The 24719-nt window shown below is 36.0% G+C and overlaps 1 protein-coding gene across 13 annotated transcripts in view; it reads right to left on the bottom strand.

Annotated features, from left to right (window-relative positions):
- C2CD5 (C2 calcium dependent domain containing 5) overlaps window positions 1–24719 on the bottom strand; it is a 66102-nt gene that overhangs the window by 4335 nt on the left and 37048 nt on the right. For 5 of the 13 annotated variants that reach the window (XM_027656436.1, XM_027656487.1, XM_027656442.1 and 2 more), the window contains 15 exons: window positions 23091–23205; window positions 20461–20649; window positions 18634–18825; window positions 15151–15337; window positions 13946–14110; window positions 13183–13323; window positions 10271–10334; window positions 8312–8373; window positions 7774–7872; window positions 7234–7323; window positions 6358–6445; window positions 5223–5309; window positions 3461–3511; window positions 2351–2452; window positions 1316–1506 (listed from right to left, as the gene is read on the bottom strand). In XM_027656436.1, the coding sequence (XP_027512237.1) occupies window positions 1316–1506; window positions 2351–2452; window positions 3461–3511; window positions 5223–5309; window positions 6358–6445; window positions 7234–7323; window positions 7774–7872; window positions 8312–8373; window positions 10271–10334; window positions 13183–13323; window positions 13946–14110; window positions 15151–15337; window positions 18634–18825; window positions 20461–20649; window positions 23091–23205 (1823 nt within the window). The remainder of the gene's footprint in view (window positions 1–1315; window positions 1507–2350; window positions 2453–3460; window positions 3512–5222; window positions 5310–6357; window positions 6446–7233; window positions 7324–7773; window positions 7873–8311; window positions 8374–10270; window positions 10335–13182; window positions 13324–13945; window positions 14111–15150; window positions 15338–18633; window positions 18826–20460; window positions 20650–23090; window positions 23206–24719) is intronic. The other 8 variants (XM_027656450.1, XM_027656467.1, XM_027656509.1 and 5 more) reach the window with 4 other exon arrangements.

Raw genomic sequence — 24719 nt, 5'->3', positions numbered from 1 at the left:
CAACCAGTGTTATGACTAGTTTGTACCACAGCCTGTGTAACTGAAGCAATTTAAATTAGCTGCCCTGGGTGCTGGAAACAGCACACTGACAGTATCCCAGAGACTGTACAACTGTTTCAACTTCATGGAGGAGCTGAATCAAATTCTTGAGCAACCCATCTGTGTTGGGATCTGCTGTCACAGTTACCAAAGCTGCTTATCAGCTACTGAACTTTTATCTACAGAAGCTGCACTTCATATAGAAATGTCATATAACCATTTCCCTGCTCTGACCATACAACCTTTTGAAAATACTGTCCTTCTCACACATAGATTTCCCAAGTTAAAAGGGGCCGTAACCTGCAAAATCCAAACAAAAGTTTGTCTGACCAAAATTTCTCTAGAGAGCTCACAGCTCCTTCTCATGAAGGCTGATCATCTTTATTAATATCTGCTCTGTGATTTTATCCATGTGTAATCAGTAAGAAACAGCACTCCCTTCAGCACTGACAAACCAGGCAAGAGGTACTTGTGGCCAAAAGCAGAAAGATGCAGCTACTTCCCGAAAGGATATGAAAATAAGGAACATGGCTTGCATTTTGGCATCCTCAGAGGATTATTTGTTTTCCAGACCCAGACTGGAGATCACTGTTTGAGTATCACTAGCTACACCTGTAACCTGGTTGTGTGGTTATAGACCCCATGGCATACTTTTTGACATTCATCACACAGAGGTTTTTTTACAGAGAATGCACGGAATGCAATGGTAAAAATCAGCACAACAGTTACCTACAACATGGGTAACCTTGTGTTAACCAAAGAATTTTAAAATCCAAATACGCTGTGAAAGTTAATAATTGAGCTTGCTAAAAAGAGAGAATAATGGATGATTTGGTCTGGTGGTAGGGGTTTGGAACTAGACGATCTTTAAGGTCGCTTCCAACCCATTCCATTCTGTGATTCTATCAATTTATTTCTTTTAGCATTTAACTTAATCTCTGGTTTGGGTTCAAATGATCCCAACTATCACTTTGGTCAAAAGATCCATTTTTTCCATATAGTTCTGTCTAGAAACTCATTGGTTTAGTATTATATCCAACTGAACAGCAATGGCAATGGTTAATAACCCTTTCCTAAAGTTGCCAAACACGAGGCAGCTCTGTGCGTTCTCCAACAAGAGCAGTGCAATGGAACTTACTCCCCACTCAGCACCTGCCCTCAAGTGACACAAATCTTGCTCCCTGGCTGTGCCATACTTCAACTCAAATCTCTTCAGATATCTACCTTTGATGATTACAATTAACAAAAAATGCTAATCCCTGGCCACACAGCTCACCTCACGCAGAGAAGTGGTTTCTCGTATAAAAAACATGTTGATTATCCCAAGGTATTTGGTTATTTTAGCCCCAGGTAGAAAAGAAAGAGGTGTCATCTTAACAACTGAGACGGTAGAATTGGTGCACGACGGAACAGAACGGTGCCGTAAGTATCCCTCAGCCAGTGGACTTGCTTTATCAAGTGAAGCAGCTAAAAAGATGGGGAAAAAAAAAAACCAGGAGAAAAGTAACTATCAGGATCGACCACCGTTTCCCAAAACACAAAAAACTCTTCTTTATGGTTTCCAAATAGCTTGGTGACAACATTCAGCTGCCTGTGATGCTCAGCCATACCACGTGAGAAAGGAAAATCATCATGCAAAGCATGCAAAAGGAGACAAAAAGCTGAAATGGCATTTATTTGGAAGAGTGGCATTCCTGCAAAGGAAAACATTGAGGCGAGCAGCTGCATGTACAACAATCAGTTATAAAGTGAAGGTAAAGAAAAAAGTGCCAACATTTTGAAATACGTATTCTGCTGGAGGAACAAATTACAGGAAGTGTGAAAGTTGTTGTGTTTCCCCAGTGCAGCATTTTCCATTAAAACAGGTATTAATCTCTGCTAATTTAAGCAAGATAGTCAGACCTGTGGCCAAAGAACTACTAAAAAACAACTCACCACTTGCTAATTTAGTGACCATTGCCTTGACTGTCACCTTGGTGATTGCTTCCTGTTTCTCACCCCAAATTTTCCAAGATCATACATACACCTACATCCATGCAGTGTATGTTATACAATTAGTAGGCGTACACATTTATCGAGAGCTAATTTTTACTAAGTGAACAGAAATGCTACATTTGGCTTTTTACGCTACTGGTTCATAAACCCTACGGGAGCTTACAGAGACGTCAACAATGTCGGCAGTTTTCACACTCAGAATTCATTCTACACGCGATCTGCAATGCTACTGCTGGGCAGGGAACTCCACTAGTCACCACTGGGAAATCAGAGATATGTCTCAGATTATCATAACGTGGTAGAAACAGCCGCCTACTTGTCTTAATTGATCCGCGCCTTATGGTCTGAGCTTTCAGTTTAATGAGCTCTATCCAGTTGTTGCATCTGTCTGCAAAGGAACTGTAATCAACTGACGTTGCTGAAAACACAGACAGAAAAACAAAAGAAAAAAAAAAAAACAGAAAAAAAATATGGATGATGTCTCTTGCTCATCTCAATGCCCCTTTTGAGGAAGCAATTACTGAGAGAGAACAACCATCCCTTTCCAGGTCTGTTTAAAGGAAAAGTTACAGTAGAGGTTTGGACTTGTCCAAACCAGTATACCGATTTCTGGTGATGTCCCAGCTCTGAACCAACTGCCTGACTGGGACTTCATCACTGAAAAAACATGCAAATACAGTCATTAATGACTTATGCTAGATTAGGTTTTTTTTAATCTCAGTTTAGGTATTAAGTTCTGGCTTCTTTAACTTTATTTTAAGCCTTTTTTAATTTCGATTTTCATTGCTCTTCTTTTCCTCACAAAGAGCTGCCGGTCATAATTTAAACTTCCCAACTGTCTTTATCAATAACTAACCTACAGACTCAAAAAAAAAGCTTTGGTGATGAGGATAAGAGTCACAAGCTGAAACAACACCTCGGTTTTAAACACAAATGAATTCTTATAAAATGCTGTCTTCTTGCCCCAACATCCTCCCTCCAACACCCCCTCCCGTTATCATTACAGTAAGAAGTAAGAGTTGTTTCTGCTATGACTTTTTGGTATTAGTTGCAGGAGTGTTTGCATATCTTTAAAAAAAAAAAAAAGGGTTTGCAAACACCGTTTCTTCATTACCCTGAAGAAACGGAAGGAACACATGCTAACTTCAAATTAAGACAAGCAAAACAGCTCTTTCAGGGAACTCATTTTCTGTCAGATAAAGTGGTATTCAATATATCTGACAGAGGGACACTTATTATTAACAAATCTGACTTTTGTCATTAAAAAACACATCAAAATATTACGATATCATTAAGCCACACCAGAGCATGCATTCTCAGTTAACTAGTAAACGCTTCCTGGATTAAGACACATCCAAAAAGAGTATACCAATATCCCAAGAATGCTCTTTCCGTGCTGGCATACGGCTAAATAAAGTAAACTCACCTCTCTGAGCAGCAGGAATACCTGTGTGGGAGCTTGCACCCTCCAAGGTTTCTAATAAGACAAAATTAAGTCCATTCAGAGAATATATTAAGCAGAGTCACACAGTACAGGACAGCAGCTTTCAAGAAAGACTGTTTACAAGGGCATGCAGTGACAGGACAAGGGTAAATGGCTTCAAACTGGAATAGAGTAGGTTTAGATTAGATATTAGGAAAAAATCTTTCCTGTGGGAGTGGTGAGGCACTGGCACAGGTTGCCCAGAGAAGTTGTGGCTGCCCCATCCCTGGAAGTGTTCAAGCCCAGGTTAGATGAGGCTCTCAGCAACCTGGTCTAGTGAAAGGTGTCCCTGCCCATGGCAGGGGGTTGGAACTGGATGAGCCTTAAGGTCCCTTCCAACCCAAACAATTCTATGATTCTTATAAAAAATGTACAGTAAAAAATAAAAAAACACCCCATCTATAGTGTATCCTATGTGCTTTGATAGGGACAGAATTACTATAAACAATTAACTTTACCAAATCTGTCTTGTAATTTTAATATGATTATTTATTAAAATTCATTATTGTATAAGGTTGTACACAAATATTTTTAAAATAACAATCCCACAGAAATGTACCAATACATTAAATAAGCTGCTAAGTAAATGTAACTACAATGAAAGCTTGAGCTCTAAGGCTGTGTTCAGCACAATATGGAATGTGAAGAACATCAGGAAAAGGGATACATGGACACAGGCTGCCCTCCACTGGTCAGTGCCCAGTACACAGGTAACACAGTCCACTAACAGTGACAGACACTCTCCAGTGCCTCAATATTTCTGGATAGCTCCTCTTTTTGAAAATAGAAGGTCAACAGTATCACAATGTGACCAATTAAAAGCTAAGCACATGCAAATGCCTTAAAAAAATTGCAAAGCAACGAGAATATTATTGCTGAAATTAATACAACCTCTGAAAGTACATGTAAATGTGACAGGTACCTTTCTTTATACAACTGATGTAATGGGCAAAGAAAAGGAGCTCTTGAACATTTTAGTAAAAAAAGATTTACAGTAATTCACAGATACTAAACTTCCTTTCAGTAGCCATTTTGGTGAGCAGATAATCCAACAGTGGAGAAGGAAGTAAAGATGGCTGATTTCACTGAATGACCACCTGATTTTTCATGCAGCTGTAAAAAAACTGGGACAACCGTTCTTGAAATGCTGCTCTATCTCAGGTAAAAAAAAGCAGCTGTTTAACAGCTGGAATGTGCTGCACTGTACAAATTATTAACTATACAAGTTTAGGCTCCTTTCACTTAAAAAAAAAAAAAATCAGCATGCAACCAGTACTTGCTGGATAAAGTATTCCCCACCATGAAAACAATCAGATTAATTATCTGAGGCTGAGAAGACAGATGTACTTTCCATGGGCCATTTACAGAAGCAAAGCAGTATGCAGTAAGCCTAATTATTAGGTAATTTATAACTAAGTCAAATGACAGCAAACACCCAGTAGTTTGCAGCATTTTCAATATTCTAAGTGGGAAGACAGAACTGCTACAGGAAATCTATAGAAAAACCAATAGAATTATTAGCCAACCCATCCTATGCGAGTCAAAAAATTTGACTTCAAAAGTAAATATACCCATTATGCTTAGGTAGCAAAGAATATTTAAAGCATGTGAAAGTACAGATATTTTAAAGCCATAGCAATCATGAAAGATCAGAACCCAAAAATCAATTAAAAACAATAGTTTAACATTCCTCCACTTAACTGACCTTTAGCTGGAGAGAATGGTTGAGAAGCAAGCGGATCAGAGCAAAGTTCCAATGGAAATTGTAGCTGTTCTTCATTGTCTGTAGATGCTTCAACAATGAAAATATTCCCAATTGATAATTAACCCCCAAAATAAGATTTGCAAGTAATAATTAGCAGATTCAATTCAGTCAGGTCTGACTGGAACAGATTTTTTCAGCATATGGAAATAGCTATGCAGTTCTGTAGGGACAGTTAGGTGTCTGACAACAAATCCAGCTGCAACACTGAACAGAACCTCTGTTCCATTGAACAGGATTTGATGTAGTATTTTTAGGAAAAAATATCAAGTCAATTCATGCATTTTAGTTTTGATTCTGCAGTTGGATATATGTCAGCTAAACATTACAGTAAAAATTAACATTTGGATTTATTTCACATGAAAGAAAACAATATGCTGAAGAAGTCATCTATAACTAATGTTTTAGAAGCATATGGCTCTGTCCACTACCTAATTCCATTCCTCAGAATCTAGCATCTTTAAAATTTTGTCTGAATTCCCATTTCCAGATTGCATATATACATTTCTAGCAGAAGATGGTGCTTCATTAGCAAGAGGACATATGCAGATTATAGTAGTCTCTTCTATTCCCTCCATATTCCATATGCTTCACTGATCTCCAAAACCATTACTGACCTGCTTAAGGGTTTTCAAAAGGCTTTTTTCTTTAAGTATTATGAATAATTTACTTTCTTGAAGTAAGGGCAAAATTTGGTGCCTATAAGAACATATATTCTCTGATGATTTACATCACGTTTCAAAATACAATGGAAATGTCATCATCTGTTACACTGATTCTTTAGTTAAAAATAATCCAAGAAATATGGTAGATGGAATAAGGAAATACCAAATTTTATCTTTGTGTTACTGTAAGTTTGTTGATAATGTAAAGCAAATACCTAATAGTTCATAAGTAAGTCATCCTGCTGGAGGTACATACATGAACTCTAAAAAACCTCTATGTTTTGAAAGAACCTCCCTGTAAAAATACTTATATGTAACTGAAATTAAAATGCAGACTCATTAAGTACTGGGGGAAAAAAAAAAAAGGAAAGAAAAATACTATCTCTTTTCTTCATATGCCTCACAATATTTACCTCTTTGTTGTGACTTTTCTGTAGGGGCTTTGTTGGCTTGTAACGCTTGATTTTTGTCATATGTAATTGCAACAGCTGTGACTGCAATCTGAAAATCCAAAATAACTTATTAGGTAACTTAATATCTTGTGCAATCTGCAAAAATAATTTTGAAAACAAGCAGCTTTTTGCATAGAAACAGAATATGGGGAAAAAAAAAATCATCTGAGCATACCCATTAAAACTCTCAACAGCAGAGCCTAAAGGTAATAGGAAGGTCTGTTGTTAGATCATATGCCTGACAGTGTTTGTGGATTTGTTCGTCAGTTCTTTCCTTTTTCTTGGTGAACAGAGATTAAAAAAGATCACTGAAATTCATTATCATAGTATTTGTAAGAGAAAATGGTGTTTAACTGAACACAAGAATGATGCTATACTTTTAAAAATCCCCATTTTGTCTAAAAATAATGAAAATACAACACATTATCTTGAAATGGCAAGAAAAAAAATGAGACAATTACAATGACAGCAACAGGCAGAAACTGATGCACAGAAGTTCCACCTGAACACGAGGAAGAACTTCTTTATTGTGTAATAGAACAGGCTGCCCAAAGAGGGTGTGGAGTCTTCCTCACTGGGAATATTTCAGAACTGTCTGGACACAATCCTGTGCCATGTGCTCTGGGGATGATCCTGCTTGAGCAGGGAGATGGGACCAAAACTGGCAAACTCAAGGCCATAATGTTCAGTGAAGAAAAAAAATGAACTGTTGAGTTTTACTTCTGAATTCACCAGACATACAAGTAAATCAAATCATAGCCCAGTTCACTCTGAGCAGCAAACACCAATTAAAGGCCATGCCTACATGCTGAAAGTCAAAAGCAGCAGTTCACTCACCTGAACTAATTCATCCTCTGGTAGAGCAACTGTGAAGTTTACATGGCAAAGACAGCAGGGAACCATAGATCGGAGTTTAAAATACAAGCTCTGTTGAAGACAAGATATTTGTGTTACTCAATAAACAAATCTATGGTTTATTGCAGAGAAATTAGGAATCAAAACTCTTTTCATAGCTGAAGTTGTGTAATCATATGTCTAGTTGACATGGTGGTGTTTGGTCAAAGGTTGGACTCAAATCTCAGAGATCTTTTCCAACCTATTTGCTTCTGTGATTCTGTATTAATTTTTTGTTGAAGAAGAATCACATGTGTGAAAAGTCAGGACAGAATACCAGGACTCCTTCAAATTCAAAAAGCTTTGGAAATCCTTAATACACTAAAAAGGCTGAATTTAGTTCTAGAGCAACTTACAAACTAATTACAGATACTTTGTAGTCTAATTTCAAAAAGTAATTACAAAAAATGTTATTTTCAGTATAGTGTAATTTTACTTTGCTTCCATTTGAACAATTAAAAATATTTAAAATAAGATTCTTACCTTCAACAGATTCTCACAGAGATCATTAAAGTTCTTATTAAGTGTTTGATTTGTTGGATTAATGTTGCTTAATCTGGATACTCTTACTGCTGTGAACATCTGAATTAGAAACAAGCACACATTTTTTTTTTTGTCAGTATGAGGAAATATATTTTATCCAATATATTAAAACCAAAACAAATTCATAAAGAAGGAAAATAATGCATAACATGTTATCATACTCAGCCAACAATCTGTTTAAGAGGCTTCAAAATCTATCCAAGATCTTAACGAAGTCTAAAATCTTGACATTCATATTTACTGTAATTACTTCTGTATTTTTGTATTAGGTTCTCTGTTAAACAACAGCACTGAAAAAATCCACAGGTTCTCATACCCTGTTTTTCTCACCAAACCACTACTTTTATTTCCAAACTAAGGGTATCCTTTTAATTTATCTTTGAATAGCAGTGCTCTCTAATAGATTTTTAAATTACTAGAGTATATTTCAACACAATTAGCAAAAAAGTTGCAATTTTCTTTGAATAAATAACCTTACTTGAATTTCCGGTGTCCAGTTATTTATACCAGGCATAATTTCTGTGTTGCAACTGTAAAAACCTGTGAAGAAAATATTTGGGAAAGTCTATTTTATACACTGACATATAAAAATACTTCTAAAGAAACATGTGACCTTAATGTTTTGCAAGTATTTTCCCTCATGTAGTTTTGAATATTGAATAACACACCAGAAATGAGACTGACATTCAAAAAACAAATGCAGTATTCTTGAAGGGAGGGCAAACACCCAAAATTCACAACTGCTCCACCTAATTTCTAATAGATAAACAGTGTACAAATGAGGAAATTTATCAACAAGGTGTGAAAGGAAAAGCTGAAAAGTCAACCTTTGACAGACAGCAGAGATGCTGTAAAGAAACTACCCAGAGACTGAGTGCAAATAAACAGCACTTAAAAAAAAAATAACTAAACAGCAAAGTAAGAAAAGTTATTAACAGCAAATAGGCAATGCTGGAAGTCTGAAGATATAGTTAAATAAGCAGAAAAGAGGCCCATCTGGTAGAGCCAATATAAAAGCAAAAAATAAGCTACAAAAGAAAGAAATTGTGTAGCAGCTTGCAGAAGATATAAATATTAATAGATTTTCTTTCAGAACATCAAAAGCAGAAATTATATGAAAGAATCAAGTAAGATATGGAAAGAATATGAAGAGATGATAACACAAGAGCAGAAAACATGTCCCTTTTTTTTTTTTTTTTAACATCAGTGTTCACCACTGATGTAAGTAGAGCTTTCCACAATAGTGGAAAACCAGTCTCATGTTTATTTTCCATCAGAGAATCCATCTTAGAGATGTGTCTGAAGGAGACAAGTGGGCAAATGAAAAATAAAGATTCATATAAACAAGAGAAAAGGCAAAAAAAAATCAAACAGCTGACTAAATGGCATTGAGCTCTTAACTTAAACTTGCTCCACTACCAAAGGAGAGGATTCTTTAATCTTCAAGTACTGAAGTGCTCTTACTGACTGGGATCTACTAATTATTTGCCTAATACAGATATTTCTTTTCCTGGCCCATAGCAGCTATTCCAGAAAAGGGAGTTAATGGGCAGAAGACAAAACAAGACACTGCAGAGGAGCTGAGAAGACTTTCCTAAGGAAGAGTCATGGCTCACAAGCTCTCAAGAAGTATTTGGACAAAAGGTCTCTGACTGAACCAGCCTACTTGGGACATCAGAAAGCATATGGTAAGTTCCTTCACCAAGGACTCTCTACCAAACTGACAGAATAAAGTGTCAGTGAAGGAAATGCAATTATTATAAGACTGGAAAAAGAGAGACAAAATAAATTTTCCATTTTCACAGTAGAGACATCTGTAACTCAGGATTTTATGCTTCAAGCATATTCATAACTTATCTGCAAAAGAAGATAAAATGAGATGACTGCTGATGGCCTTATTTTAAGGTAGTAAATTCAACTGCAGCAGGACAATGGATAATCAATGAGGAATAAAAGATTTGGTGGTAATAATACATAACTATGACAAGAATGGTTCTGAGCCCAACAGGAATTAAAATTATAAACACTTATAGTAGTTATTAGGAAGGAAATGGTTACTTGCTCAGAAGAAACATGGGGAAACTCACAAAGACAACAAGGAGGACAAGGACAACCCAATGTCCAGAGCAATTTCCATATAATGGACAACTACATTAACCTCTTATCCATACCCAGGAGTTCCATCAGGGAGGGTATGACAGAAATGTATACATCCACAAATAGCATAAAGATGATTGATACAAGGCAATAATTAGTTTTCTGTTCTACTTTAATCGATTTGAAACCTAAAAATTAGTCAGTCAGTCTAAAAATCTTCAGAAACAGTAATATTTTCAGTTCTCGTGGCATTTTTTAAAATAATCTTTAATAAAACTAGTTCCAGTTTTTCCTTTTGTAGCCTACAGTATAAAGTAGAAAAATAAGGTTTTAACTATACCAGAAGGTGGTGGAACATCTGTCAGTAAAGAATGTACGTCTTCCATTGCATCTGTATCATCAATCTGTAAAAAGGAATAATTGATGAAAATCATGTTGCTGTGCCAGTTAGAAGTCTCAGAAAGATGTAAAAATTCTGTCATCAAAAGATCTGTATCTGGCAGCTTGGCTGAGATTTTTGAAAAGGATTCTATGAACGAGACCCCTGAATCTTAACTAGCAGCCTATGATATGTTTAACACTCAAAAAATAGTTCCCTTAATTAGACTGTATAAAGCTATGAGCACAGAACACATAGAAAAGTGCAGTACATAATAATATAAAGAGATTTTATAAAACAATTTAAAATGCTTAACAAGGTTCCACATAATAACTCACAGCTTTTTCCAGCTAAGCTGTATTACACTGATGTGATTATTCTTTGCCTGTCCTAAAGACACATGAAAATCTTCCCAGCATTTTAAAAACCTTTCTTAGAAAGAACAGCAGAAAATGAAATGGGAATAGGTGAATTGGGGACTATTATTTTTTCCAATCCAAATAACCTCTAGTCCATCCAACCTTATTTTAGATCAGACTGCTACCTGCCCTGCTACCTTCTGTAAATATTTCTGTCATGTGTCTTTAGGTTTATTCTGCCTTATTGATCTGCAAGAGACCCAAGTTTAACCTCTAACTTCCAACATTTTCTTGCAAGTATTTTGGAAATCATTTAACTCCAGTATTAAAAGGTTTTCTGTCAGGTATTGTTTCTCCTTGTCCCTCTCCAAGTAAGAGGGTTTTGTCTTTTTTTTTTCTTTTTTTCCTCAAAAACTCCCAAAAAACCCCAAATAATAAAAAAACCCAGACAGCTTTACTTTTCACAATTGCCTTCCCAGGACCTCTTAGCATTTCCTCATCACAGTGAACTTTTTCTTACATATTTCCAGTGAACAATGATTTTACTCTTCAAAGGTCAGTCAGGAGCCTAACTAAAGCTTCTGGAATATTGTTTCTGACATCCAATCTCTTAATGAAGGCAGTACTAAATCATTTCACAGGTAAAAAAGTCTTTTTTTTCTATAAAGACTGAACTACTAAAACACAGGGATGTATATCCTAGGACCAACACATTCCTTAAACATCAGATCTTATTTTTCTTGCTAGCATTAGCACTACTTTTATGCACTCTATAGAACACTACAGTGTACTTAAATTTTTTCCCTTCCACATGGGGATCCAGAGCCCATACTGGAGTTAATAAGGCAGAAGGAAGAATTCTCCAAAACTGTAGAAAAAGAGCTGAACTCTGCTTGTTGTATATAATCATAGAATGGTTTGGGTTGGAAGGAACCTTAAAACTTCCCCTGTTCCAACCCCCCTTAACCAGCTGATCTTTGGTATAATGTATCACACCTCATGAGGCAACTGGGCAGAAAAAGTATGCTAAGCTTTTATTATCACTGCCTGTCTTCTATTTGACAGCCTTTACAAGAGAAATGAAGGCTGGGCTTATGTTTTTTTCCAGTATTTAGTAGTCTTTAGGTTGTTTTTTGGGGGGTTTTGTTTGTTTGTTTTTTAATGCCTTACAAAATCCTCTATTTTTCACAAAGGCATTCAACCCCTTCTGCATTTAGCAAAGTATTTTCTGATTTTCAATACAGTGCCTCAGAGAGCATCAATCATAACTTTTTTTGTTTTGAAGAAACAATTCTGCTCCTATCAGATTAAAATCAAAACCCTGTTAAGACCAGCTGCAAAAAATACTTGCTGAAAACTGTCCTCTGCCCTTTTTACTTTGAGAGTTAACTGGCACCAAAGTTACTTTCAGGGACTTCTCAGTTTACTTTGTAATGCACTGGAAAACCAAAGAAGAGCAGAAGCACAAACCTATCCGAATTTATTATACCAAACTCTTCCAACCTGTTATTTTTCCACTCTCTTTTTATACCTCTGTTTTCAAATGAACTGCTGTTACAGCACTCTCTTATTCTCCCTATCTACAACTTTTCATCCAGATTACTTTCTATGAAGATGGTGATTTGTGAAGATTAACAGTCTTGAATGTACCTTAGGCTGCAATTACAGGCTGTAATTTAAAGTGTTTTCTTAGCCAGGGACAGGTATTTGTAATACTGTATCCACAGGATGATCAAAACTCTAGCCCTTCTTTAATACTTGCCTACTTTCCTTCAAAACTGTACAATGTTAAAATCACATCTTTGAATTTCAGTGAATAGAGAAGTTCTTCATCTAGAGGTGTTGTTCTTCTTTCTAGTTGTAACTGTACAAAGAATTGGAAGGTATTGTTGGAAGCTATGAATTCTTTAACTGTGAAGAGCATCAGCAGAAATTCAGAAAAGCAAGTCTTCTTTTATTTGCTCTCTTGACACATGCAGTTTTTTGAATGCTTTTAATATAGTTTTTTGAATGCTTTTAATACCTCCAGTTCTGGAAACTAATTATTCTGAATATTCAACTATAACAATATGAGCTTTGAAACCGGAAGAATATACAAGCTTTTTTTTTTTTTTTTTTTTTGGCTAAATTGTGACAACACAGAACCTCAATGTTTATAAAAATATATTTAAATTTTTGATCAGTTTGATCTGTTGCTTGAAGTAGGCAGAAAGGGATTTCTTAACGGCTCTTAATTATTATTCTAGATATTGCTACATGTCCATGAAAAGCAGGGCAATCTTTTTTCAGATACTGTCCCTAGGCATAATACAGCTGTGCTTTAAGTGAACAGAAAAAGAAACACAAAGCAAAATTCAATAATTAACACTTTCTGCTGATACAAAATGGAGAAACAATTACACAATTTAAGACGTGTCCTTGGAGAGGAGTAAAAAAACTTTTCTCTATTTTTTTTTTAATATATATTTGAGGAGAAGAAAAGTATGAACATGAGTACTGAAAACATTTAATCACCTCCAAGACAAAAGCATCCTTTTTCCCATGTGAAAGGTCAAGCTCTGTAACTTCATCAGAGCTTTCTGACTGGGATCTTAATAGCCTGGAACGTTGTCTTGGCTCTGGAATGGGAGACCCTATGATTTCTTCAGGTAGTTCCTAAAAAGGATATAAGAATTAGCAGATGTTCTACATAGCTTAGAAATAATTTCGATCAGAAACAACTTGTTAACAGTTCTAAGAATCAGAACATTCTGAAAATAATTTTACTGTGAAATAAATCTAAATAAGCACAAACTGATTTAGAATTACAGAATCACAGAACAGAATATCCTAGGCTGGAAGGGACAGGTTACCAGCACAGGTAACCTGTGCTGCAAGCTTCTTATTTAAATTATGCCTGTACTGATCTTGAAAAAGCTCGAAGATTGAGATAGTGTATGGAAGTTCCTAGCTGAGTAAAAGGAGCTAGGGATTTCATCCAAGCCAAGGTTGAGACCATATTCTTTTTAACATAAAAAACCCACATAATATAACACAGATCTGTGAAACAGCCTGGCTCACTCCCAGAAGTTACAGATTTCTTCAGGATTCTTTTGGCTATGGGGCTAAAGAGATCTGAAAAATCCAGTAGCTTCCCAAAATACAGCTAAAAAGATCTATATCTCTATTAATAAAGAAACTTATGTTCAATGATTCAGTCGCTAAGGAGTCATGGATATACACCGTGTGTATGTCTGATTCAGACTGTTTTATTTTTAAGAATGAAAGATTTACTTACTGGAGGATTAATCTCATAAAGTTCCTTGTTTTTTGCTATCGTGTCATTTATTTTCTTTTGCATATGAGATATGTGCTGCTCATAGGTGCCATCATTTGGAGTCTTCCCAGCAATCTGAATACCACCAGGTGTTGGCAAAGCTGCTAGATAAACACCTGTTGCAGACTTTTAAAAAGTCATTAAGAAAAAAAAGACAATTACATAAGCATGTACTGCTAACATTTGCAGATAAAAGTTTTCCATAATGCTCGTGCCATAACAGACAGCACTGTGACATGCACTGACAGCACAGCCTCTTGCCACAATAAATGGATTTCTCTCTCCCATTCACTTCTGAGGAAAAAAATCCCACTTATGAAAAAATCCCACTATTCTTTTGGTAAATTCTCTCCTTCTCATGGGATTTTTCCATAGTGGAGCACTTCACTTACCTAAAAATTCCGAAAAGACTAAAAATTAAACCTCTGTCCCAGGATATTTTGCATAAGCAAGTGATGGTTTTGAGGATTTAAAACTTGACCCAAGCATTTACAGTGTCACTGAAATTGTGACAATCCTATTTCTATTTACAGAAAACAGATCACAGAAGACAAAAAGAACATGCAAGCTAGTCAGTATTACCCAAACACCCTCTGATGCAGGAAGAAGCAGCACATTTCACTATTCTAACCCAACATGACAGAATGGGGTTAGAAAAATACTGTTAATGAACAATTCTTGACTCTAAGACACTTCCAATCTATCACTTATTTCTTCAGTGCCATCACAGAAGAGGCAACAAACCTTCCTCTCGTTGGCAACTAACCAGAAGATTTACTGAGACTAAATCGACCTTACTTGTCATGGAACTGTAATGCAATTTGAGAAACAGGGACCTCTTTCACAGGACCTTTAAAGAACACAATCATTTTTCTGAAATTTATGCCATTAAACCATTTAAAATCTCTTTTTCTCTCATCTCCTTTCTAGTAATCTTGTCCTTTAACAAGGTTTCAAGAGATTTGAATCTTCCTTCTCTGCTGGTGAAAGACAGTCTGCCCTGATTTGACAATAATTAGACACCTTGTTCCTTTCCATCAGTTCAGTTATTCTTAAAATGACATTTTAATATCTCTAGTCACTCCGAATTCCACAACACTGATATGTCTTCTTGAAAAAAATACTGTAAGAAAGCCAAAGAATCTGAAGATTCAAACTGTACTTACTGCTAACCCCATTAGCATATTTTCCCCCACGGTGATCTGGATTCTCAGCCCAAACAGAGCATTCATTCCTCTCAGCTTCAGTTTATTCATCAGCTGTGTGTGCACTTCATATTCCATAAATGGCAGGAGGTTACTGATAGAGGTTGCATTTGCTTCAGCTTGAGCTTTCTTCTTCAGACGGCATAACCTGAGAACACAGAGCAGCACGTGAGAGCTGCAGAGATCAGCAGACACAGAGTCCTAATGGGCTAGTGAAGATTCAAAGTCATCACAGGGTATTTTGAGTTTTTTCCTCAGTCTGACTGAACACAATCAATTTCTTTTTACTGTATTTTAAAATTCAGTAAAATACTAAATCCTTATCAGGAAGATCAAGGTAGACTGAGGTACCGAGTCTCAATAAGCAAGGTTTGATTTTTAATAGTAACTGTATTATATTAAACTGTATTCTATTAGCATTTAAAATGGGGAACATAAAAAGTAAACTTGTCGAACAGAACAACACATAACCTTCAGCAGCATTCAAAAATATTCCTTATCAAAGCAGATTATCAAGCACAAAAATTACAAATAATGTATTTTTTGCAAATCACTGAATGATACCTCATTTCTTAAAATATGCTTAAGGACTGTTATCAGACTGAAACAACCCTCAACACACAGGGTTTTTGTCATAACAGTCTGATAGTGTAGAATAAATATGCAACATTAAGACCTTATATACAGATTCTTGATAGGCATCTACTGGATGTTTGGCTAAACATATTAACGCTCCTATCACATAGCAGCAACTGTTAAAAGTTTGCCCTGATCATTACAAGGCAAATTCTGTAGACAAACACAGCTCTCTTGCTATTGCAAGTTGTCTGGTAGCTGTTAAACACCACCATTATATTCCCTCAAAAAAAATTATTTCAAGGGATAGTTCCTGCAGCCCTTTTCAATTAAGCCTCAGAATTGATGAGATGTATTCTTTTGGATTGCTGCAAGTGTAAAATAAAATGCCCGTTCTTTACAAGAACTCCTTCAGACTGTGTATTTGAAAACTTGTATTTTCAGCTTTGCTTTGAGTAAGACTCCAAATGTAAACATTCATTTCTCTTGCTGCAAAGCTCAAACACTTCAGGTACAAGCACAGGAAATTACATCTGCTGGTAGAACTTTAAAAATTCCTATTAATCTGTTACTGAAGACACACACTGGAATAAAGAAAAACAACCACAGCTCAAGCATTAATCAGACTGAAAGTACTTATCTTAAAAGAATAAAAGAAAGAGTATAGCAATTCCATCTCTGACTATATTATGTCAGTCATATTCTACTCTTTGGCTTTAGTCCTACAAGCTGAAGTTCAAAGCCCACACCAGTGATACTTTCAGAGAGAAATTTTGTTCGAAAGGAGCACATACCAACTGTCCATTTTAGTGATACAAATGGGCAACACTTTCTTCCATGGACCTCATTTGCTACATGATCAGGAAAACATACTAACTCACCAAATTGTAACAAGCTCATCTCCAAATCTTTCTATAGCTTCAGTTTTTTGTTTTGTTAGTTTTGGGGTTTTTTTTTGAGGAATAGGAATGTTTTAAGAAATTAATTTTTGAGAAAATGACACATCTGCAGGTGCTCCAGAGACATATCGGGGACCACCGTTTAACACAAAGTAAATTTCCAAAATTATGCTGAACACAGAATTTAAATCATAGAATGGCCTGGGTTGGAAAGGACCTTAAAGATCATCCAGTTCCAACCCCCCTGCTGTGGACAGGGACACCTTCCACTAGACCAGGTTGCTCAGAGACCCATCCAACCTGGATTTGAACACTTCCAGGATTGGGGCACCCACAACTTCTCTGAGCAACCTGTTCCAGTGTCTCACCACCCTCACATTAAAGAATTTCTTTCCAATACCTGACAGCACAGTCAATAAAGGTACTCTCTGTCAGTTTGAAGCCATTCTCCCCTGTCCTGTCACTCCAGGTCTTTGCAAATAGTCTCTCCATCTTTTTTGTAGGCTCCCTTCAGGTACTGGGAGGTCACCCCAAAGCCTTCTCTTCTCCAGGCTGAGCAATCCCAGTTCTCTCAGCCTTTCTTCCCTCTCTAATCAACTTGGCCTCCTCTAGACCTGCTCCAACAGGTTCATATCCTTCCTGTGCTGGGGCCCCCAGAGTCGGATGCAGCACTGCAGGTGGGGTCTCACCAGAGCAGAGGGGCAGAATCACTCAGAGCTTTGGTCACTCATGTCTTGAAAACTCCCCAAAGATGGAGACTGCATAACCTCCAAGGCAATCTGCCCCACTCCCTGACTGTCCTCGTGGGTAAGTGGCTTCTCATGCACTCTGAATCTCTCTTGCTTCAATTGGGCCTCACTCTCCCACTGTGCAGACTCTGGCTACACATGCCCTATAATCAGCTTCTAGATACTGGCAGGCTGTTATTAAGTGTCCCTAAATCCCTTCCCTCTCTAGACTGAACGAGTCCAGCACCTGCAGCTTCTCAGCATAGACTGAAAGTACTTAAAAGAATAAAAGAAAGAGTATAGCAATACTCTCGTATAGCAATTGCTATACTCCCTTGCCGGCCCTCCAAACTTGCTCTATCATTTTCTGGTGTCTGTCCTGCTCTCAGAGGAGGACAAAAATGAACAGGTACCGTATTGGCTGGTTCCACTCACTGTGGTGTAACAGGCAAACTTGAAGAAAATGCAGTCCATCATCCCCTCCACATCATGAAGAGGTTCAACAGGACAGGTCCCACCACAGACTCTATTATACTTGTCATGGCCACCCAGGTAGGTTACAAAACATAAACCACTACTCTCTCAGCCCAAACATCCAATCAGTTATTTATCCACGTGGCTGGCCACCCATACAGATTGTACATAGCTGCCCCTTCCTTTTTTCCCCGCTTTTTTTCCTTTTCCAAAGTCAAAGACCACAGCATAAAACAGGACATAGCCAACAATTCCACAGAGATGATGCTCAGTTATGGACATCAGCATGGAATTAACACAACTGGCTGAAACACTTCATTCAGGTGAACCTGCCTACAGCAAGGGAGTTGGAACTCAATGATCTTCAAGGTCCCCTTCCAACTCAAACAATTCTATGATTCTATGATGATTAAGTTTCCAGTGGAAGAGCTGTATCTAACCACTTTAGCAGTCCCAAACAGCAAGAGAAAGCACGAAAAAAGTTCACATCCAGGCAGAAAAAAATGTAACAACCCTCACTGGCAATTAAAAACAAAAGCAGAACATTTAGCAAATGTTTATCAACATGGGTAAGTTCACAGATGTCCATCAACAGAGGTGACACAACATGGAGGGAGGAGTAGGCTGTCCTCCTCTTCCTTCTCCTGTTCCCTAATACCTAGCAATTCAACGCAAAAATATGAAGTTTGATGACATACTGGATTTTAGCAACAGGAATTATTTCAAGGATCTCCAAAACTTTACTAAGGAAGCATTTTGATAGATACCTGGCTTGAATAAGACATCCCTTCCCAATAACTATTGCTTCTACTGGAAGATCAATTGTGGTGAAAAGGACATCAGGAACTTTTTGCTTCCTGCAGTTGTAACAGTAAGTGAGGTGAGCAGGGAATGGCATGTTCAATTCATCATATGGTATATGGCAAAATCCACAACCTGGTGGTGAAGCTTCTTCAATCCTAAAAATACATTATGGAGAACATACTTAAAACATCTGCATCTTTTTAACAATGATCAATAAGTGCATGTGTATAAACACTACAGACACCTACTTAAATTATACACTGCAGCTCTACTCTGCTCCATTATACCAATGTGATAAGTATTACATTTTATGAATTAGAAGAACACAATTAGTTTAATTGGTACTAGCTAAAACACTATAAATAAAACTTGCATTGAAACTTGTTATGCAGGGATTGAGAAAAAGCACAATTTATATAAACCTAAAACATTACTGAGCTGCCTTTAGGCATAACTCCTAAATGTAGTCCATGGTACAACAGCTGGATGATGAATTTGCTGTACCAAACACAATGAAAAGTCTCTTTTACATTGACTGTGTCCAAAAACCTACACAAACTCAATGAGTAGAATATAAACAACAAACCAACCATCCTGAGAAGCAACACAATATATATTAACATTGTAAGAAGAAGAGCAAGATCATTTCCTAAGATAAGGTATTAGGTAAAACTTTTTATCCACTTAAAACACTTAGTCCCACTCCCACAAACAATATCAGGAATGACCACTATAAAAATATGACCAAGGAAAGCACAGGCTAACTGCACCACTGCAGATTTATTCTGTTTCATATAAACAATTCTCAGTGATTTTGAAGAGGTGCTTAAGCAAATCTGATAGATTTGGAACATTATTTATCATAAGACTTTGGCAAATATATTTTGTCTCAAGCATTAGCTTTGTCTGTTGTTTTACCTTTCTTTGGTATTTCTAGTCTATGCCAAGACTCTTAGTAGCACCAAAACACATATTTTGATAAAAGCACAATTTCCTTTATATTATAAACATGACACTTCTTTCTCTCCATCATATAGTGACTACAAAGACAAGTATTTTTGTTCAGGCTACAATTTTTAAAAGTCTATCTATACTAGAAGATAACGACCAAAAAAGTAAAAGAATAATAAATAATACTACATTGGCTGGTTTATTATGGAAAAAGTAACGAGAATGCTAAAGTGTAATAAATAGCCTTGCTTATAGGCAAAATAATCCCTTGAAATATTTAAACACTATCCTGATGAACACATAATAAGTTACCAAATGAGTTAGTTAATTTAATTATTTTTTTATCCAAAATAACTGTTTGGCAATACCCATTCTTCAAATTTTATTTGCAAAAGCAGAAACAAATGGAAACTTCATGTTTGTCCTTCAGCTTCATGATTTTGTTCACAAACTTCAAATAAAACATTTTGTAATAATCTGGCACCATCTTTGTCTCACAAGGAAGCTATTTTATCTCCCATGCAGCTCTTAAATAGTATATATAGAGTATATATACACATATTACAGCTAGAGCTGCTTTTGGCTTATGTATTCCATCAAACATCTGTCATTTTTATAGTGTGATATAAAGTTGAGAAAGATACCTGAAGAGCAGCAAAGAAAAAAACTGAGTTATGATCTGTGTTAGTAGTCAAATGTGTTACCTTATTCAGACTGTTAGAAATAAAAACAGAATATCTAATTTGGTGCAGAGTTCCATTACTTCTGTGGTTGTTGTTGTTAGTGAAAAGCAGTAAAGTGGTTGGTCCCGCATCCTGCACTGTAACACTGTAACCTACCCTAATAGAGAAGAACTATCTTGGCTCTGAGGAAAAAAATCAACCTCTCCCTTCTCTGACCCTATGGAAAAGAAGCCAGGCTGCCATGACAACCTTTGTTCCAAACAGCCTTCCATGGTGCCATCCTGAAGGAACCTAGGGTTCAGTACAGCTGCTGTGCCAGACGCGGACAAAATACAGACCTCTTCACTATAAGAGAAAAGAATGACAACAAAGTGAATTCCTGCTACTCAGTGATGCTTTCATCTAGAACTATTAGATTAAAAGGCTGGTACAAAAGACTCCATGAATTCAATATTACTATTAATTTTGTACATTTGTGCAATTTTGTCCATTCAATCTCATCAACTCTTCTGGTATTTAAACCATTGTATAAATAAGAATAAGAAGAACTGAACGGAAAGACTAATGAGCTTTGACCTATGTTATAAACAACAGAACAGAACAGGAAGGCTAACCAGGTTTAAGTATGGTTTTCAGTTCTGTGGTTAACAATGCAGAGAAATACTGCAAAACAACAAAAGCAAAGAAACACTAAAAAAAAAAACCAAAAAAAAACCAACCCAAAGTGTAATTGTTTACCAAAGTAAAATGGAAGTTGAGAGCCTCATCATCTTATGAACATTAAATTTTCAAAATGAAATTACAACAAAACACTGACAAAGGTGTTTCTTGGAGGATAAGAAGTAGCAAAACAGTAAAAACTGAGTATGAACAACTAGAATAATGGCAAATAAAGCATGTAAAGTAACTGATAATACTTATTATTTAGGAGTGTTAGAGCTCAGAACTCAGATCTAAGAGTGTTAGATCACAGAGCCTGTAATATTTCTCAAATTGTTAAATAAGAAACAAACCTGTAATATTCAGTACTTAAAATACTATATTAAAGAAGAATATGGAGAAAAGTTTCCCCACATTTCCTAGAATTATACATGTGCCTTTTTAATTTGTTGTTTCTCTTTCCAGAATAATTTTTCACACGTCTGGCAGACCAGTACTTACATACAGAGGCTTGTGCTTTAAGCATGGAATAAAGTTGAACTGGTAAGTAAGCATGGGAACTCTAATAATTTCATCAATAACCAAATACTACCACACTAAAATCCTTAAGAAGAATGAAAGTGTGAAATAACCCAACAGCTGATTGCCTACCTACACTCTGTATATTCTTTCCCTGCAGCTTTTTACAATGAGATTGACAGCCAAAGGAATAAACTTTTCGGGTTTTGCAAGTTCATCCCTCAGTGATGGAGTAATTTTGAGATAAATATGGTCTTTAATACACCAAGCAAGACAGGACATAACCAGACGAGACAACATAAGGAATATAAACCATGCCTTGTCTGTAAAGTTCTTTTCTTTTTCTACTCTAAATGCAATTGACTTCCAAAAATTGCTTTCAAGTTTTGTGAAAGATGAATATATTCAGTAGTTGTTTTTTTTTCTACCTGCAGTGAAGCAATACATGTGAAGGAGCAACAAATGTGAAGCAATTCATGTGGAATTCAGACAGATGCTGTGCCCTCGCTAAAACACTGTATAACTCTGTATTCCTTTCTTCAACTTTTCAATTGCAAAGTGAAAGGAAACTTCTTTTTCCAACTCCTCTCTTTAAAAACACAAATCTTCACTGTTTTTAACTTTAAAGTATTTAGGCAAAATCAGCTTGACAGAAAACAAATTCAGATGTCTGAATTTGCTTGTTCCTTTCATAAAGCAATTCAAAACAAATAGTGAACCTGAGTATTTTTGTTTTATACTACCAGATATCCTTGCCCAGGCAGCTCTTCACAGATTACTTTCCAGAGCCAGAAAGAGACACTTTCTAATGTCTCTATGGGTCAGAGAGAAGGACAATTGGTTAGATAAATTCCAAGTTACTTCTCCCAAATTCCAAGCCTCTCACAAAGTTTGTTATTAAGCCATTAAAATACATAAGATTGGAATTTTTCTTAGCCAAAGGAAACACAGTAAGACAATGGAGTTTTGGAATTCAACCTCACAAAGACTACTGCAGAGCTGCAGTTTAGTATGTTAAACACTACTGTAGGTCTGAAAGACAAAAATAATGACACACATTTTCCAGAAAGAAATACAGAATATTTACACCTGAAGTAGTCTACATCTATCAGGCAGCATATTCTCCTTTAACTTACAATTGATGCATTCCTAGTAAAAAATGCTTTCAGATTTGAAGTTTGCCATTCAAGTACTGGTCTGCCAGTTGTTACCCAATAATGAAACTTCACTATGTATACTTTTGGGAAGAGTCTTAATTATTTAGGCAGATTAGGTTTAGAAAACTTTGTAGATAAATTAATATTGTTACTACAAAAGCAAATATGTAGGATTTATTAAAAAAAAAAAGTAACATTTATAAGGAAAAAAAACTTAAGACCCAATAAAAACTCAAATCAAACGTTTTAAAAAAAGAAAAATCTAATACTGATATCTCAAAGTCACTTAAACTCTCTGAAGTAGGTATACTAAACAGGTATAGTATAGTATTACAGTAGGTATATTAGACAGTACCAACAACTGTGCAGAAAGAGTTAATTTTTAATCCACCAAAGATGCAATAACATTTGCTGTGGCATTTTGAAAATCAAATCATCATCATGATTTACCAAATGCTAGTTGATTCACTGTAGCCCACTACAGCATGACAACCCAATGCCTTGGCATGGGATTTTATTTCTTGTCTGATTTCTGCCCACCATGCATCTCGTGTCTCTGGTTCATCTGAAAGACAAAGTATAAATCAGTTCACTATTCTGCACAATGTCAACATAAAGTTTCATGCAATTAATCTGAAAAGTCAGATTTTTCATATTCAAGTGTTTTGTTGTACCTGGCCACTTTTTATTTCCTAGCTATCACACTTCAAGCAAACATTAATGGGACTTTTTCATTAATTTCCTTGTTTATCCTCTATGTGAACAGGTTCTGACAAGATGGATAACACCAAAATAACGTAGATACTGTTCCAATCTCTGCCTACTTGAAGACCACACTGTCAGCTTCCAACAAGAGGTAACTTGCAACAAAGCATCACAGATACTCTGTCATACTGAAAAACTACTAACAGTAATGAAACAGTATTTGTAATAGTAAAGTAATATTTTATTTGGCTATACACTTGATGTCTTTGAAACAACCTCAATAGGTTTTCCCATTTCAAGTAGTTCTCTCTCTATTAACGAGATTTTTAAAATAATTTGTTAAGACTGCATCACTAATCAAACAGACAGTTCTGTGGCACTTCTAACTTTGAGAAGAAATAGGGATTTGAAACTAATGTATATTTACAACATTAAGTAGTACAAGATATATGCTGACTATGTACTTGTTGGTGCTTTTTTTGCTTCAGTATCCTGGTAAATTCACCTTTCCCTGTCCCTGACAATGGATTCTAATTACCTTTATTGTCCTGGAGGTTACATGCTAAATGGATCCTGTCTGCTTTTCTTGAGCACTACATTAGAAATATTTTTAAAGAGTGCTGCTAGAATAAGTTCATGCAATCCATTTACTTTAACTGCTCAGCAATTAGTTCCTAGAACTAAAGCTCTTGTATCACAAGTTTTTTTACGTATGAAGTCAACAAATATTTACATTTACAATTACAGTTTGTCAGCTGTTTCTTCTATCAAAATTGCTTACCTGTACCAACGAATTTAGTTGAAAACTATTTAAATTGGATACATAAGGGGAAAACCAGTAACAAACAACAGGCACTCAGTTGCTACCAAGGGTTCTGAGTAGAGAGATTCCTATACAATTTCCCTGAAACCAACTGAACTTTGCACAGATACAAACTTCCAGTCATTGATATCTCCTTGCTGAATCATAATTTACCATATCAAGGTCAAAACCTGGGATTTATTTGGAACCAATTTTGTACTATCAGGAATATTTATCGTGTATGATAACCCCATATCATACACTAGGTTCTCTGACAACATGACAAACAAAAATGAAAGATGTAGATATACACATAACTTGAAATTTACTGAAACAAAAACATTGCACGGCGAGATGTACTCATTCGTGAATTTGCCTCAATTTGCATTTAGAACTAGGTTTTCATCTTTCTAAAATAAACTAATTAAAAGGAAGAGCACAGAGGTATGTATTTACATTCAACTACGCATAACTTTAGATATCAATGTTGTGTAACTCACAGCATTGCACTGACTAACAGCAGCCTGGGTGCCCAGACTGAAGTTTATCCAACCTTTGCTTTAAGAAATTAA

The sequence above is a fragment of the Corapipo altera genome, unplaced genomic scaffold, assembly GCF_003945725.1.
Source record: "Corapipo altera isolate COAL_440 unplaced genomic scaffold, ASM394572v1 1, whole genome shotgun sequence".
Lineage (NCBI taxonomy): Eukaryota > Metazoa > Chordata > Aves > Passeriformes > Pipridae > Corapipo > Corapipo altera.
The sequence above is the reverse complement of the archived record's forward strand: the minus strand, read 5'-3'. Positions and strand labels throughout refer to the sequence as shown.